This window comes from Canis lupus, chromosome 14 (assembly GCF_003254725.2).
Source record: "Canis lupus dingo isolate Sandy chromosome 14, ASM325472v2, whole genome shotgun sequence".
Taxonomy (NCBI): Eukaryota; Metazoa; Chordata; class Mammalia; order Carnivora; family Canidae; genus Canis; species Canis lupus.
Window position 1 is genome coordinate 58,796,637 of NC_064256.1, and position 15,401 is coordinate 58,812,037.

The window sequence follows — 15,401 nt, forward strand, 5'->3', positions numbered from 1 at the left end:
TCGGGGAGAGGGTCACCAGGCAGTGGCTTGGGGGAGCCGCCCCACCCCAGGCGACCAGGCACCGCCACAGGGGCCCCGAAGGCCTCCTTCTTCTCGCTGCGGCCACGTCCCTTGTAGCCTCCCGGGGTCTCTTCAGATCTTGCCTCCTGGTGGAGCCGTTGTCCACGTGCGCTCAGCCCGCAGCGGCCCCACGAGCACTGCCGTCCCGGAGCCAGTGCTCCCACTGTCCCCTGCTGCATCCCTGTCCCTTCCTGCCGGCAGTGGCCCCGAGAGGAGGGCCACCGAGCTGGGCACATAACCCATCCCTCCCCTAGCCCCGAACCAAAGTCACACGGCTAGGGGCCCGGCCTGGGTGACCCGCGCCCTCCCGGCTCCCCTACCCCTACCATGTGCCCCCTCTGCAGGCCTGGTCACGGCAGGAGGGCCCTGGTGGAGGTGGGTGGTGGGTGGTGGGTGGGGGCAGGGGCTCCCCAGCCTGCCCTCTCCCCCAGGATGTGCAGCTCCTGCAGTGAACACCTAGCACTGAGCAACGGTCCTGAGCCAGGCTTTGCCGGAAGGCCTCGAAGGCTCCCGCAGGAGGGCAGCTCTCAGGCTTTCCCAAGGGGGTTGATTATCCCCAGAATGAGCCCCCTTAGTCGGAGGTGGGGAACCTGGGAGCCCCAGATCAAAGACAGCCCGTCTCCTGCTCTAACACAGCTGGAGATCGCAGGAGACCATTCCCGTGTGCAAATGGTCAGGAAAAAAACCCCAGAAGAATGTTTCTTGACACATAACACCATATGAAATTCAAATTTCAGTGTCCACAGTTTTTTTATTTATTTATGCACACTGAAATGTTTACTGGGTTGTAATCCCCCTCGCTCATTTATGGATTATCCAGGGCTATTTTTGCGTTGTAACGACAAAGCAGAGTAGTTGTCGCAGAGGCCCTCGGTCCTGCGACCAAGCCTAAAGGATTCCCATCTTGCCCTTCACCCAAAAAAAGAAAGTGCTCTAACTGAGCTTATCAGGAACAACAAAGGCAACCTATGACTTTGTTCACCTCTCTTTTAAAAAACAGTCCGGATAGAACTGGGCCCGAGGAGAGGAGATTCGCTCAGGGTGGAAGAGAGTAGGCCTGTAGGTGCGCTCCTCCTTCCCGCGGATCCCAGCCCCGAAAACGAGATAATTAATTATTTCTAGTAGAAGTGGGATCATAGAGAGCACAACGCAAGCAATAACCTTGGGCACCTGGGAGAGAGGAGGAAAAAAGCCATAAATATATAGAAACCTGAGATCCTGAGAGTTCAATTATTTATTACTCTACCGACCTCCCTTCACTGGGAGACCTTTTCAGGGGGGAGAGGGGGGAAAGAACCAAGTATTAGATCTCTTATCAGTGTGGAAGTACCTCACTCCTTATTAGAACCAGATACAATTTTGAGGAAAGAAAGAAGGGAAAGAGAAAAGAAGGAAGGAAGATATATTTCAGAGGAATATACTTGCTTTAAGCCTTAGGCTCCTTTCTTTTATTCTGTGTGGAAGTTCACCACTTTCGGGGCTTTCATTCCAGCAGGCAACCGTATGTGTATTTATAAAACCAGCCAATGTTCTGAGGAATGTCTCAGGATGTTTCTTCTGCTGTTTCAACGTTAAGCCTTGAGGCTTCACCCCACAGCCGCCAACATCCCGGGTCACACGCTCCCATTAGTGGGAGAAACATCAAGTTGTGAAACACATTTTCGAAGAGAATCCCAGGGACGCCTGGGTGGCTCAACATCTGGGTGGTTGAGCGGCTGCCTTGGGCCCAGGCTGTGACCCTGGGTCCCGGGATCGAGTCCCGCATCGGGCTCCCCACAGGGAGCCTCCTTCTCCCTCTGCCTGGGTCTCTGCCTCTCTCTCTGTGTCTCTCATGAATAAATAAATAAAATCTAAAAAAAAAAAAAAAAAAAGAAAGAAAAGAGAATCCCTGCCACACCTGTGAATGGCATCCACGGTGGAGCCACAAGATCCCTCCTTGTGTTTAATTTATTTTTTTAAAGATGTTATTTATTTATTCATGAGAGAGACACAGAGAGACAGAGAGACGGGCAGAGGGAGCTGAGCCCCGTGCGGGACCCGATGCCACGACCTGGGGTCAGGCCCTGGGCCCAAGGCAGCCGCCCACCCTGGAGGCCCGGGCACCTGGGGACTGGATTCTGGCCACATGTGGTTCTCCGCTCCGGGGCGGGGGGGGGGGGGGGTGCTGGAGCCCAGTGCCAGCCCTTGGAGAGAAGGCCCCGGGGCTGAGCTGCGCCAGGTGGGCAGGCCGGCCCGGGAGCCCTGGGTGCCCTCCGTGTCGCCTCTGGGCGCCCCGACCCACTGGGGCGGCAGGAGCAGTGGCCGGTGGGGGGCACGGGCAGGCCGAGGGCCGGGCTATTGGGCCTCCTTGGCTTCTTCTAAGGCAGCAGCCGATCCCTCCCAGGCTTCCCCAAGGCAGGCGTCCGCCGCGGGCTCCCAGGGCCATGTCCTCCGTCGCCCCCCAGCCTGGAGGGGGAGGTCCTGGGCCTTCTGCCGCAGCTCCGGCGGTGGCCACCGCTTCTCAGCCACCCCAGCCCCTCGGCCTCCTCGCAGGGCCCCGCTGCTGGGAACCCTTGCGGTGGCTCCACGCCCAGACCCTGGGTACACACAGTCCCATGACCTCAGTGACCTTAGAAGTAAGCTATCGTGTCTATGCTCTAACCTCATTTCCAGAAAAATGAAGTGTCAATAGGAACATACAAGGAGATGTAAGAAATTAGGCCTTTTATGTGCTGGAAGGTGCTATGTGTTCTGGAATGGTTCACCTTCAGCGTCCGATTTCAGCTTATTTGCACTTCCTTTGTTTCCTTTTTTTTTTCCTTAAAATTGAAACATCAGGAAACTAATGTGTTTTAAGGCTTAATTTTTAAGTGATCTCACACCCGAAGTGGGGCTCAAACTTACAACCCCAAGATCAAGAGTTGCAGTCAGGCACCCGGAAAATGACTTGCTTTATAGAAGGTTCTCTTTAGTCCATTTATGTTTAGGCAGGTGTACTTTTTTGTTTCATTTTTACTTATTTTATCTTATTATTACCATTTTTTTACCTAGCTAAAATCAGAATGCAAACGCAGGAGCATTTTCATATAGGAATCTGACCACTTAGACCTGTAGAGGTAGAGATACGAATTTATTCAAGACCCTCTTCATTTATGCTTATTTGGGATACACCCTAACTTACATAATTAATAGAAAGAATGGCCATTCAATCAATGCTTTAATTGCCTAAGAAGAAGAGGCAAAAGAATCTAAACACGAAATGCATGCAATATCTTCATTTAATTTTCGGGAATAACCTTGTCTCACATTGAACAGAATAGAATTGTTCTCCAAAAGCATCTCTAATGTAAATACAGGCCATTGAATTCTCATCAAAAACAGTTTGTTTAAGGATATAGAGAGTTTCTAGGTTAAACTGAAGACTTGAATTATAGTAGAAGTACCTGGCTGTCTTCGGGAGGTTAAATCACAGCTTCTCTGTTCTGCTTTCCTTTTGTATTTAAACAGCTGTGACTCTCTACACGAAGCATAGTCATATTAAATTATTTACGCCTAAAGAATTTTGGGATTTTTAGCAGGGAAGAAGTCCCGAGTGAGTGAGGAGGCGGAGCCATGCACAAGTGAAGAAGGAGCAAGGCAGGCCTACCACCACCTGGCTGTATGACTTGTGAGAAATGGCCTTGGATGGTGAGCTACAGACCCGATCCTCACCTCTGCCACAAGATAGATAACAGGAGCCTAGATCGTGCCCAGGGTGGTCAGCTGAGTGACGGGCACCAGGACATTCATGGGGTTGCGATTAGATCGTGCTATCGACTGAATGTTTGGGTCCCCCCAGATTCATATGTTGAATCCTACCAGTGTAGTGATCTTAGGAAATGGAGCCTTGGGGGTGGGGCAGTGATCAGGTCATGAGGTGGAGCCTTCATGAGTGGGATTAATGCCCAGAGAGCTCCCTTGCCCCTGCACCGTGTGAGAACATAGCGAAAGGACAGTCCCCTATGAACTAGGAAGAGGGTTCTCGGTAGACACTAACCCCACAGTGCCTTGACCTTGGATCTCCCAGCGCCCAGCTCTACAGGACGGACACAACCTGCATTTGGGTCTCGGCCAGACACTGCTACTGTCAAAACAGAGCCTAATTCCCTGCCCTCAAAGAGGGCAGATCTTCCCTCCAGGGCAGCAGAATCTTCCGCATTCTCTTCTGTAAAGCTCCACTAGGCAAGAGGTGGCAAAACTATCAGGCCTTCCTGGGCAGAATTAGAAACAAGAGATGTGTTAGGCCATTACTAGATAATCTATAAGTAATTTAAAAAGTACAGTCCGAAATAAAATAGGTAAATACTTAAAGACATCTTAAAGGCGTCATGAGGCCTATAATGTGCTAATAGGTTTGAGACTGTGTAAACTCAGGTGGAAAGAAATGAAAACTTTCAGGATAAACATCTCCACTTCATGCTCTTCTGCTGCCTAACTGACTTCCTCCATAAGACCGGCACTGCAGGCATGACTCTGGGGACCTTCTCCTCCTTCTTCCCATGGCAAAGGCGCTTAGTAGTCATAGGATGGATTGTAGGCGATTAATAATGTTGATGGTATCAGCAAGCACCATAGGTGGCTGGTTATAAGAAAACAAACTTATGAACAGAACTGTGGAAATGGCCCTGGGTCACCCTGGCTCCTTGGATGACCGCCTGCAGGGCAGCAGCAGTGACTTGGACTCACACAGCGCAGGGAGCTTCCTCCCACAAGTAACCTTTCAAAGGACAGGAAGGGAGGAAGTGACCGTGGTGGGTAAGAGAGGCCTCAGTGTGGGAGCAGCTCTGGTAGGGTCGAAGATGAAACCCCCTGAGATGCAAAGCCACGACAGGCATCCTCTGGAAGCTGGTGTCATGGGCTCCAAGCCGAAACAACCAGCCATTCACCAGCACGTTGAGGTGCCTGATGGATTAACTTTCATCTGAGGGAAGACAAGCAGACCTCCTCCAATATACTCCCGGGGCATAACTGCAAAGGATCAAGTTAAGAAAAATGGACACCAAACAGTGGAATTCTCAGAGAATTGATAGTGTTCACTATCTAAGATTAGCAGCATCTTCGAGATTAGAGAGATATGGGAAGACCCGGCTATTTCCCAGGATGATATGTGAGATTGAGGGAACCATAAGTCCTGTTCATTCACATCGCTGGGCATTTGAGGATTGCAAAATCTGTCAAATTTGGGAGGTATTTTGAAATTGTAGCAGGGTACGTGTTGGTCAAGCATGTGATGATGGAAAACAAGTAGGAATTGGAAAATTGTCAGTTCTCTCGCCTTCTCTGTTCATTTAAAATCATGTTAAGTTAAATAAAAATGATTTCTCTGGGTGTAAAAGGTGAGATTAATTGACAGTGTAGAACTAGGTTATTCTGGGCATATCATCTAAGTATCCAAGGAGGAATTTAGACACACTGAGGAAAAGAGATGGTGCCAGGTTTAGAGAAAGAAAGGAAATCCATGAGAAGGGCAAGAGCAGGGGAAGCGTATTCCCCTTCACTCCCTCCCGTACGTATGGTTTACCATCAGACCTCTCCCTGGAGGATTTATTAAAGCAGTAAACATTTACTGGGTCTCCACTGTTTGCTCAGCTCTGGGCAAGGTCTGTGCTAGACTAGGGCTCATAACGATGACATGATCCTTGACCTCGTGGACCTCCTCATTTAGAGAGAGAACACAGACCTTGAAAAAAAAACTAATTTTCCTTCATTAGTTGCAAAAGCAGCATTGGAGGCAGCAGGGAGGGAAGACAGGACTCTGATTGGACAAAGATAAAGCGGGTCAAGAAGTTCTTCAAATAAGAACCGATCCTTGAGCTCTATCAATGTACCTTGGGAGGCCACCCAGAGGATGTATGCCGAGAGGGATATTCTAGAAAGGACAGTCTATACAAAGGCATGGAGGAATGGGAGGACATAACACACTGCAGCAACTGGAAGTGGTTTGTTCTCATTGGAACACGGGGTGGGGTGTGCTGGGTGAGCAGAGGAGGAGGAGATGGCCAAGGCGTGAAGAGCCGTGTGTGTCATGCTAAGGAGCTGGAGCTTTTTCCTGCAGGTGATAGAGCAACAACGAAGGCTTTTATGCGGGAGGATGACAGGAGCAGACGCTAAGCTATGTAAGGGTGAAAGGATCGCTCCAGGCAGCAAAGACTCAAAAACCCAAAGCGGGAGAAAGCACTTCCGGTGGTCCTACAGCTGGGACAGTCAGCTCCCAGGGTTTTTATAATGCTGCGCCTCACAATAACCAATTGTTCCTGCATTTTTAAAACTTTAGTGAAAATGAAGAGGAAGTAAATGTCGCAAATGTAGGCCCTGATTAGCATACTTTGAAAATAAGAAAACACTCTTTTTAAAGGAGAGTATAAAGCCTTTCACTGATGAGACTCACTTAGAAAAAAAAAAAAAGCACTTCATTAGGATATTAGGTCCTAGTCTCCTAGTCGTATGTTGCATTTATAACCTGTAAAACCTCATCGGATCATATAATAGGCACAAAACAACAACCAAAAAAAAAAAAAAAAAAAAAACAAGAGAAGAAACATGAGTCAGAAAAGAATTTGTTTTAGAAAAAGGCACAAGCTGGAGGCAGACAGTAAGGAAGCCAGACTCAACTCTAATGTTGAGAGGTTGGCGTAGAAATGGGAGCCGATGTGCTAAAAGCATTTTGGCCCTTTCCTCAGTTTTCCACTTCTCTAGATGCAAACCCCGTCCGTTCGTTCATTTCCCTTAATTTTCACACGAAGGGTCTTGGCTAAAGGGCTTCTTGTTCAAAACTATGCTTTAGTGATATCTCCTGTTACACAAATGTACCTCATCTCTCTGAAAGAAATAGAAAATGCTGTCAGAATTATTTTGCATCCTTTCTGGAAACACCATGAAAATAGATAATCTATGAAATGGGTGAGGTTTTGTCCTGTTCGACTATTTCCAGAGAAATAAGATGCCCAAAATATATCCTAAATATTGGATGTGTGTGGGCAAAGATAAGGAGTTGGTACAGGCGACTTACTGGAAATACTTTTCTCTCAGCTTACAAAACCCAAAAAAGATCCTGGTTGGTTTCCAAAGTTTCATTTAGGTTTTTATGCCCCCTAGTGGGTATTTGGGATTTCTGCAGTTGTAAAATGATGGTGATGTTTACAGCGTCTGCGTTGTGCTGTGTGTGTTCAAACATCTCTATCAACAACAGGTGACGTTGATTGACATACCCTTACCTACGCAAGCCAAAGCGTTTGACATTAGTTGAACCGAAACCTTTTTATAATTTAATAAAAGCTCCGAAAACGTTTAGGAAAATGCCTAGGAAGACGCGCTATCATGGGATTCTCTGACCCACTTGAATTTTATCCATGAATTCCTTAAGAACCCGTCGGTTCCTGGTTAAGATCCTCCAACTCAGGTGGGACATCCTCTGGCCGCTCCTTTCTTCTAGCAGATGCTAAAATCATTGAAGTTGAGAAGAGTAGAAAAAGGGAAAAGGAAGCATACACTTTTAAAAGAAGAGTAGCTAACAGTTTGGCTTAGACTTAACAAAACAAGAGAGAACACAGAATACTTTAAATAACTATACATGTGAGATAATCCCCCCAAAAAAATTCTCAAGCTTTCCACACAGCTAGGATCGTGTAGGATTAATCCTACAGGCCAGAGAGGCAGAAGGAAAATCAAAGCAGCTTTTTAGGCAAACATTGATTTTAAAATGTCAAAGAGAAATCTTCCTACTGTTGAAGTAATCCGAGGGCCCCTCTGGCAAACAAGGTGTGAGCCACGAGCAGGTGTTTCAGAGCAGCACTTAAAAAAAGAAAAAGTCATTTGCTGTTTGTTAGCGTTGCAGCTACTATAACAATCAGCCATCAAGCTGTGATCCTTCCAGAACGCCAAACCGATAGCAGAAAATCCATGAATGACTAGCTCCTGAGACCCTACGGGGTAGACTCATGAGCTGAGGGGTGACCCAGCCTTCGGGTCAGAAGAAAGGATTTTGCAGACCTCTCTGGCCAGTAGGTGTGTCTAGGAGAAAATTCAAGCACAAAATCAGTGATTCAAATACACACACACACACACACACACACACACACGTGCATCAGTTAATAGCTTTTACCAGGTTATTCTTGCACATTCCACTTTCATTTAATTTTTTAAGGATACTGTCTCAGTCCAGTCAGGCTGCTATAACAAGCTACCACAGCCTCGGTAGTTTATATATATTTAAAAAGTGTATTTCTCACCGTCCTGGAGGCTGAGACGTTCAGGGTCACGTTACCAACAGGTTCGGTGAGGGTCTCTTCCCGGGCCATACGCTGCCCTGCGGGCCGTGAACCCACCTGGGGAAGGGCCTGTAGGATCTCCTGTAGGATCTCCTTTTATAAGAGCACCAGTCCCGTTCCTGAGCGCTCTGCTCTCCTGACCGAATCGCCTCCCAAAGCCTCCACCTCCTATTAAGCATTAGGATTTCAGGGTAAGAATCTGGGGGGAGACGCGTTCAGACACATCATAGCCATTTACTTACGTTTTTTTTCAAATACTTCTGTTCCCAAATACAGATTAATGTACCATGTGAAGGCGCAGGGTTTTGGGGTGTGTGTGTGTGTGTTTTAACCTACTGTGCCGGGCTTATTGAACCAGCACCTGCCCTGTGCAATGGACAGGATGCTCCCGGAGTTCCACGCAGCTGCATGGGATCCCTCCACTCGATTCCTTATACGTAGCAATTTAAGACGTTTTCACTGAGAAGAGGAAAAAAGGGAGAGCGAGAGCTTGAGCTACAGTAGGCACTGTTTATATTTAAATCAGCCTTTCCTTCCTGCCATATGAAGATCTTTTCCACCTTCCAGGAGTGTTTATAAAATACATGGCTTTGTTTTCTTTCTGAGTATCCATGGGAAATAGTTTCACAGATGAAAAGTCATCCCTTAGCTGGGGAGGTTTGCTTATATAACATCTCTCCTTTATAAAACGAGGCTACATTTATACTCTTCAAATAAAAAAGAAGAAAAAAAATAGAAATGATATGAATAGGACTAGGAAGCTAACAGTATTGTGTTTGAACACTGCATAAGAAAATTCCAGGAAATATTTCTCCGTGTGAGACCTGAAGACAACTGCACTTTAGGCATTTTGGTTTTTGGGGAAAAAGGGGAAAATGGAGTGGATGTTAATAAAACTTGGTTTACATTGTATTGTGTCTAAAAATCGCACATACTTTCTAAACTATTTTCATATTACTCGATAAACTAAGATGGAGAGGTGGATGGATGATTTAAGCATTCTACTTGTTTGTCTGAATTAACCAGATTTAGCCAGTTTTCTGTCACTCGGGCCATGCCACCATTTAAGTACTTTGCAGAAGCTTTGGGTTGACATTTGAGATCAAAATCTTCAAGAACCAATCATTGAATTTCTTCTGGGGAATTGATCTTCCGTTCAATATGACCTTTAACATGTGGCGAAAGATGTCATTTTAGCCAAGTGTTTTGGGCAGTATGTGCAAATTTAGGATTAATATCTCTTATGTGAATGATACCTCCACGTCGTACCTTTTTAACTGACAGGAGGAGGGAAAGAGGCAATAAACGTAAGGTTTGGCAGATGTCCAGGGTGGAAAAAAAAAAAAAAAACTGCAGAAAGAAACGGGACTGATTTCTCAGGTGAACATGGGCCAAAGTGAGAAAGGTGAGAAGCAGTGGGGGGGGGGGGGGGCTTCCTGCCCACAGCACCGTCCAGGTGGGCCTGCTTCTGGAGAGGGATGCTCTGTCCTGCTGGCCTTCCTCCTGCTTCCTCCTATCTTTCAGAAATTCAGTATTGATCCTAGTAGATGGTACAAGTCCTTATAATCTTTTAACAAATTTTCTTTAAATAAAGAAAAAAATATCTCTCAAAACAAAGCCACATCTATATAATGTTTCTGGGTCAATCTTTTGGGGAAATGGATTTTGGGGTTTGGGGGGGCTTTTTAGGAAGATTTTATGTATTTATTCAGGAGAGGCCCAGGCAGAGGGAGGAGCAGGATCCCTGGGGTTCCCGACGCGGGACTCGATCCCGGGACCCGGGGTCACGGCCTGGGCCCAAGGGGGCCCCTGGGAACCGCTTTTTAAAGACTGGGGACATAATGCGACATCCTGAAGAAAACAGAGACTAGAGTATGTGCCCCGGGCTTAGCGTCAATTTAAGGACCGGGAGGCAGGAGAGATGAGGCGCGTCTTTCACTTGGAATAAAAGCAGCACGACCCGGAGCAGCCCGCAGCCCGGGAGGCACAGTCCGCGCGGTGTAGACAGCGGGTGGGTGGGCCTCGGCCGCGACCCCTGCCCCGGGCACACCCGCCGCGCCGGGCGCCGCCTCCTGCTGCAAACCCCCAGGGTGCCCCCAGGGGAGGGGTGCAAGGGGGCGGGGACCCCAAGGGGCAGGGGGCGGGGGACCCCACGGAGCAGGGGGGAGGGGGACCCCAAGGAGCAGGGGGGAGGGAGCGGGGGGACCCCACGGAGCAGGGGGAGGGGGACCCCAAGGCGCAAGGGGTGGGGCCCCCAAGGGGCAGGGGGGAGGGGGGCGGGGGACTCCACGGAGCAGAGGGTGGGGGGGCCCCAAGGAGCGGGGGGCAGGGGGACCCCAAGGGGCAGGGGGAGGGGGCGGAGGACCCCAAGGGGCAGGGGAGACGGGGCAGGGGACCCCACGGAGCAGGGGGTGGGGGGACCCCAAGGAGCGGGGGGCAGGGGGCCCCCAAGGGGCAGGGGGGAGGGGGCGGGGGACTCCAAGGGGCAGGGGGAGGGGGCGGAGACGCCACAGAGCAGAGGGGTGGAGGGCAGGGGGGAGGGCGGACCCCAAGGAGCAGTGGGTACAGGCGGGGGCGTGTCCCCGGGGTCCCCTGAGGCGCCCACGGAGCATCCTGGGCACCCAGTGGCAGCCTCTGCCCCCCCCGCCCCGGCCCCCGCAGCCCTGGGTCCGGCCCCCTCTCCACACATCCCTTAGGAACCTTCTAGAACTGCCAACTTCTGCCCTTCCGCAAGCTGGCGCATCTCCTTCCTTTGTGCCCTTTTGTCACCAAAGGAACAAGAAAGTCCGCTTTCCCGGTTTCCGCCCCCTGAGCAACAAGCAGCAGGTCCCCCGTCCGCCGGCGATGCCCGCCTGCCCCGCGATGCCCACCTGCCCGCTGTCCACATGCAGAAAGGGGCAGCGCTGATGCCCCAGCGAGCGGCCTCCCAGCACAGCCTGCTTCACCCGCTGGCTCACAGCCCCCGGAGGCTTCTTTTAGGGGCGGCTTTCTGAGCAGCTGCTGCCCCCCACCCTGCGGCACCTGCCCCCTCAGCCCCCCTGAGCTCTGGGTCCCAGCCGCACAGTCTCACCCTCAATTTTCACTCAACTCCAAGAGCGCAGGCCGCGGCCGCTAGTGTGATGCAACGGGCCCCCGATACCAAAAGTAGCAGATAAATAATAATTTTTAAAAATCTCTGAGAGAGACGGGGGCAGGAAAGTATTCTGGATTCATTCCTCTATCTCATTTGTTTTATTTTACGTATTTATATCCCACAAAGTTTATTTGAGTTGCACGGACCCAGGGCTCATCTATTCTGGCCAGCACAAATATAGTTGGGTTTTATTTATTTTCCCCCCTTTGGGAAACACTTTCTGGATCCTGACGGGTAGACATTAAAATCAAATCGCTTTCTGGAAAAGCAGCTCGTACGTGTGTGAGTTTTAGACTTTTCCAGGACCTTCTGCATCATGAGTGAAAAGAGGCCTATAAGATGTGGCTGGGCACAGCGTGAGCCGCGGCGGCCGGACTGGCTCGCGGGCACACGGCATGGTCCACGGGGTCCGTCCTCCAATCCGTGGACAGATCCTATAGTAAGAAAGTCCCCAAGACTTTTTGGTCCACCTTATAAATTCTTTGATGTGTGGCTGTTTCCTTACTAACATAAACCTCAGATTATGATTTAACCTCCCTGACGGACCCTGTTTCATCTGGACACGGCATTCCAATTCCTGGGTTTTTTTCTAATGTTTTCTTTTGTTTGTTGGTTTTACTATAAATTAATCCTGTCGTCCCGATGCCAGAATCTTGTGGGAATTTTACTTGCAGGGAATTAGCTCAACTGCTGACCCCCGCCAACACTGACAGGAGTGAACAACTGAGCCTTCGAAGCAAGGCCCAGAGCCTGGACCCGGGTCGCCACATGTGCCAGTCAGTGGGGCCTGCTGTCGCTCTTGCCTTTCCCGGGCCTGTCCCTCCACAACTTGCCTTTCCGTACTGACACACAAATGTTTTCCTACAAAACAGCGTTATTCAGAGTGATCATTTCCTAGGCCACCCTTCAAGATATCATGCAACGCCAAGTCCTCCTAAACCTCCCGGAGTCTGGATTCCAACCCCTGAGCTCCTCTCAGAGTGGGGAGCCCCCCCCCCAGCGAGCCCCAAACTGAGCATGGAGTAGCTGGGGCTCCATAGGCATAGCTGGGTCACTTCTGCAGTCATGTGATCAAAAGACCTTCTTTCCCCCTCCCCAAAAGTGGATCCTAGAAGATCTCTGTATCGGTGTGGTAGGGAGAACGGATTCTCCAACTCCTCTTTAGTAGGAGCCTGCTGTGTGCTGGTGAGACGCTAGTTGGAGCAGATCCTGCTCAGTCAGGGTTATATTCTGATGCCAGCAGGGCAGGTGGGTAGTCAAAAAATAAATCTGCTAATCATAAAATATCATGTGTTCCTAGTACTGTGAGTTCACGCAAAGGGGAAATGTTACAGAGAATCAGGGGAGAGAAGATCAATACGGTTAAGGTGGCCAGGAAAGTACTTACAGAATGGACACATTTAAGTCTCAACCTGCGCAATGACAATCTGGTGGCCGCACATGTGGGCAGGAAGCCAGGTGGCCAGTGTGGCCGGAGGACAGCGCCCTGGGTGGGAGGGGGCGTGAAATACAGGCAGTAATTAAACAAGACGGGCCCTCGGAGATGAAAGTGGGCACTTTGGATTTATTTTAGCTCCAGGCCTATTAGAAGGTTTAAGCAAAGTAGTAGCAGTGCGATCTCCATTCTAAAACCGCTTCGATGTGGATGGACCTGGAGGGTACGATGCTGAGTGAACTAAGTCAATCGGAGAAGGACAAACATTATATGGTCTCATTCATTTGGGGAATATAAAAAATAGTGACAGGGAATAAAGGGGAAAGGCGAAAAAATGAGTGGGAAATATCAGAAAGGGAGACAGACCATGAGAGACTCCTAACTCTGGGAAACGAACTAGGGGTGGTGGAAGAGGAGGAGGGCGGGGGGTGGGGGTGACAGGGTAACGGGCACTGAGGGGGGCACTTGATGGGATGAGCACTGGGTGTTATTCTATATGTTGGCAAATTGAACACCAATAAAAAATAAATGTATAAAAAATAAAATAATAAAATAAAATAAAATAATAATAAAATAAAATAAAATAAAAACAAAAACCACAACTTGGCTGCCGTGTTGGCATGAATTGTAAGGGGGTGAATATGAAAGAGGTAAGAAGCTATAAGGAGGTAAGAAGGTGAGAAGCTGTGTCTACCCACAGCTCAGGCAGGGGATGCTGACAAGTTGGGTTGTTGTGGTAAAATGGAGGTTGAGGAAAGAGACCTGAACAGGATATAATTTGGTTGGGTCAATGATAATGGGACTGGCTCAGAAACGAGACGCAGGGACTGAGGATTGGGGGAAACTCTTTTGATTTTGGTGTGAGCACCTGGGTGGTTTGCAGTTCTGTACAATCGGACGTGATAGACCGTGGGAGGAACAGACTTGGGGATGGCAGAAATAAGAGTTCCTATTTGGCTAATTTGTCTTAGTTGGCTCTTAATCAGTTCTTCAAAATCCAGGGGTAGGACCAAGCAGACCAGACCACTGAAGATATAAGTCTGATTTCCAATATAGACATCAGGGCTGTCAATATAAATTGAGGTATCAGCAGCATATAGGTGACCGCCAGCTGGGAGACTGGCTGAAATCATGTAGGAAAGGGTTTCAATGGAGACAGTGAGAGTCTGCGACCTGGGGCACCCCAAGGTCTAGTAATCAGAAAAGAGGGGAGAAGCCAGAAAAGAAGATGGAGAAGCAGCCAATGAGGTAGGAGGACCACAAGGGGAATTTTCCAACACTGAAGCCAACAGCAAGTGTTCCAGAGAGAGAGAAAACTAATTAAATACAAATGAGAGACGGAATAAGATCATCAGGGAGAGATGGCCATTGGATTTAACAAGCGAAGGTTAATGAGACCTTGGAAAGTTTGTTTTTTAAGTGATTACATCTGATAAAAGGAATGCGCCATACCACTTTTTCTACTTGAATTTCATAACCAATCTAATGCTGAAAGAATTAAGTGGGAAAGGATGTTATCTAGATTACAAAATTCAGCTTGGAAGTACGGGCTATAAATAAATATAAAGAACTTTGTCATATTATTTGAAGGACACATGGAAGAACTATCATTACGTCATGTGGCTTGACATATTTTCCAGTCAAGAGATCTCTAAATGTTAGAATCAATTCCTGCAAGAGTGAGAGGCAATTTTAATGATTTCTGCTTTATTACAGTCTTAACCCATGTCTATTGTTGTCATGAAGTAGATCGCCTGGTCCCATTCATTTGAGTTAAGGGAGAAAGCTACTTGCAGCAGGCAGAAACCACATTCCGTGACTTACAACTATGTGTTTTGTTTTGTTTTGTTTTCCCCTCTAACCCAGGTATGGTGACATGGTACCAAAAACCATAGCGGGGAAGATTTTTGGCTCCATCTGTTCGCTGAGCGGGGTCTTGGTCATTGCTCTGCCGGTTCCGGTGATTGTATCTAACTTCAGTCGAATCTACCACCAAAATCAACGAGCAGACAAACGGAGGGCACAGAAGGTGTGTATTCAGCTCTTGCAACCATGATTTAGCATCTCCCACTTTTTAGAGTGAGCTTGAAAATCCTTTACAGGCTATTCGGTGTTCCAGATGGCATCGGTAGTTGCATCAGTCAGCACATGCTAGGTTATACTAATCGGTTCTTCAAATCCAGGGGTTATACTACAGTTAAAAAAAAAAGGGGGGGGGAGGAAGGAAGGGAGGAAGGGAGGGAGGGAGGGAAGAAAGAAAAAGGAAGGAGGGAAGGAAGGAAGGAAGGAAGGAAGGAAGGGAGGGAGGGAGGGAGGGAGGGAGGGAGGGAGGGAGGGAGGGAGGAAGAAAGAAAAGGAAAGGAAAGAAAGAAAGAAAGAAAGAAAGAAAGAAAGAAAGAAAGAAAGAAAGAAAGAAAGAAAGAAAGAAAGAAAGAAAGAAAGAACCTTAATATCTCAGTGTCTTAAAACAAGAAGGAATATTTCTCAG

The 15,401-nt window shown here is 48.6% G+C and overlaps 1 protein-coding gene across 2 annotated transcripts in view; it reads left to right on the plus strand.

Moving 5' to 3' along the window:
- KCND2 (potassium voltage-gated channel subfamily D member 2) overlaps nt 1-15,401 on the plus strand; it is a 476,827-nt gene that overhangs the window by 443,940 nt on the left and 17,486 nt on the right. For both annotated transcript variants that reach the window (XM_025464769.3, XM_025464772.3), the window contains exon 2: nt 14,780-14,942. In XM_025464769.3, coding sequence (XP_025320554.1) covers nt 14,780-14,942 — 163 coding nt within the window. The remainder of the gene's footprint in view (nt 1-14,779; nt 14,943-15,401) is intronic.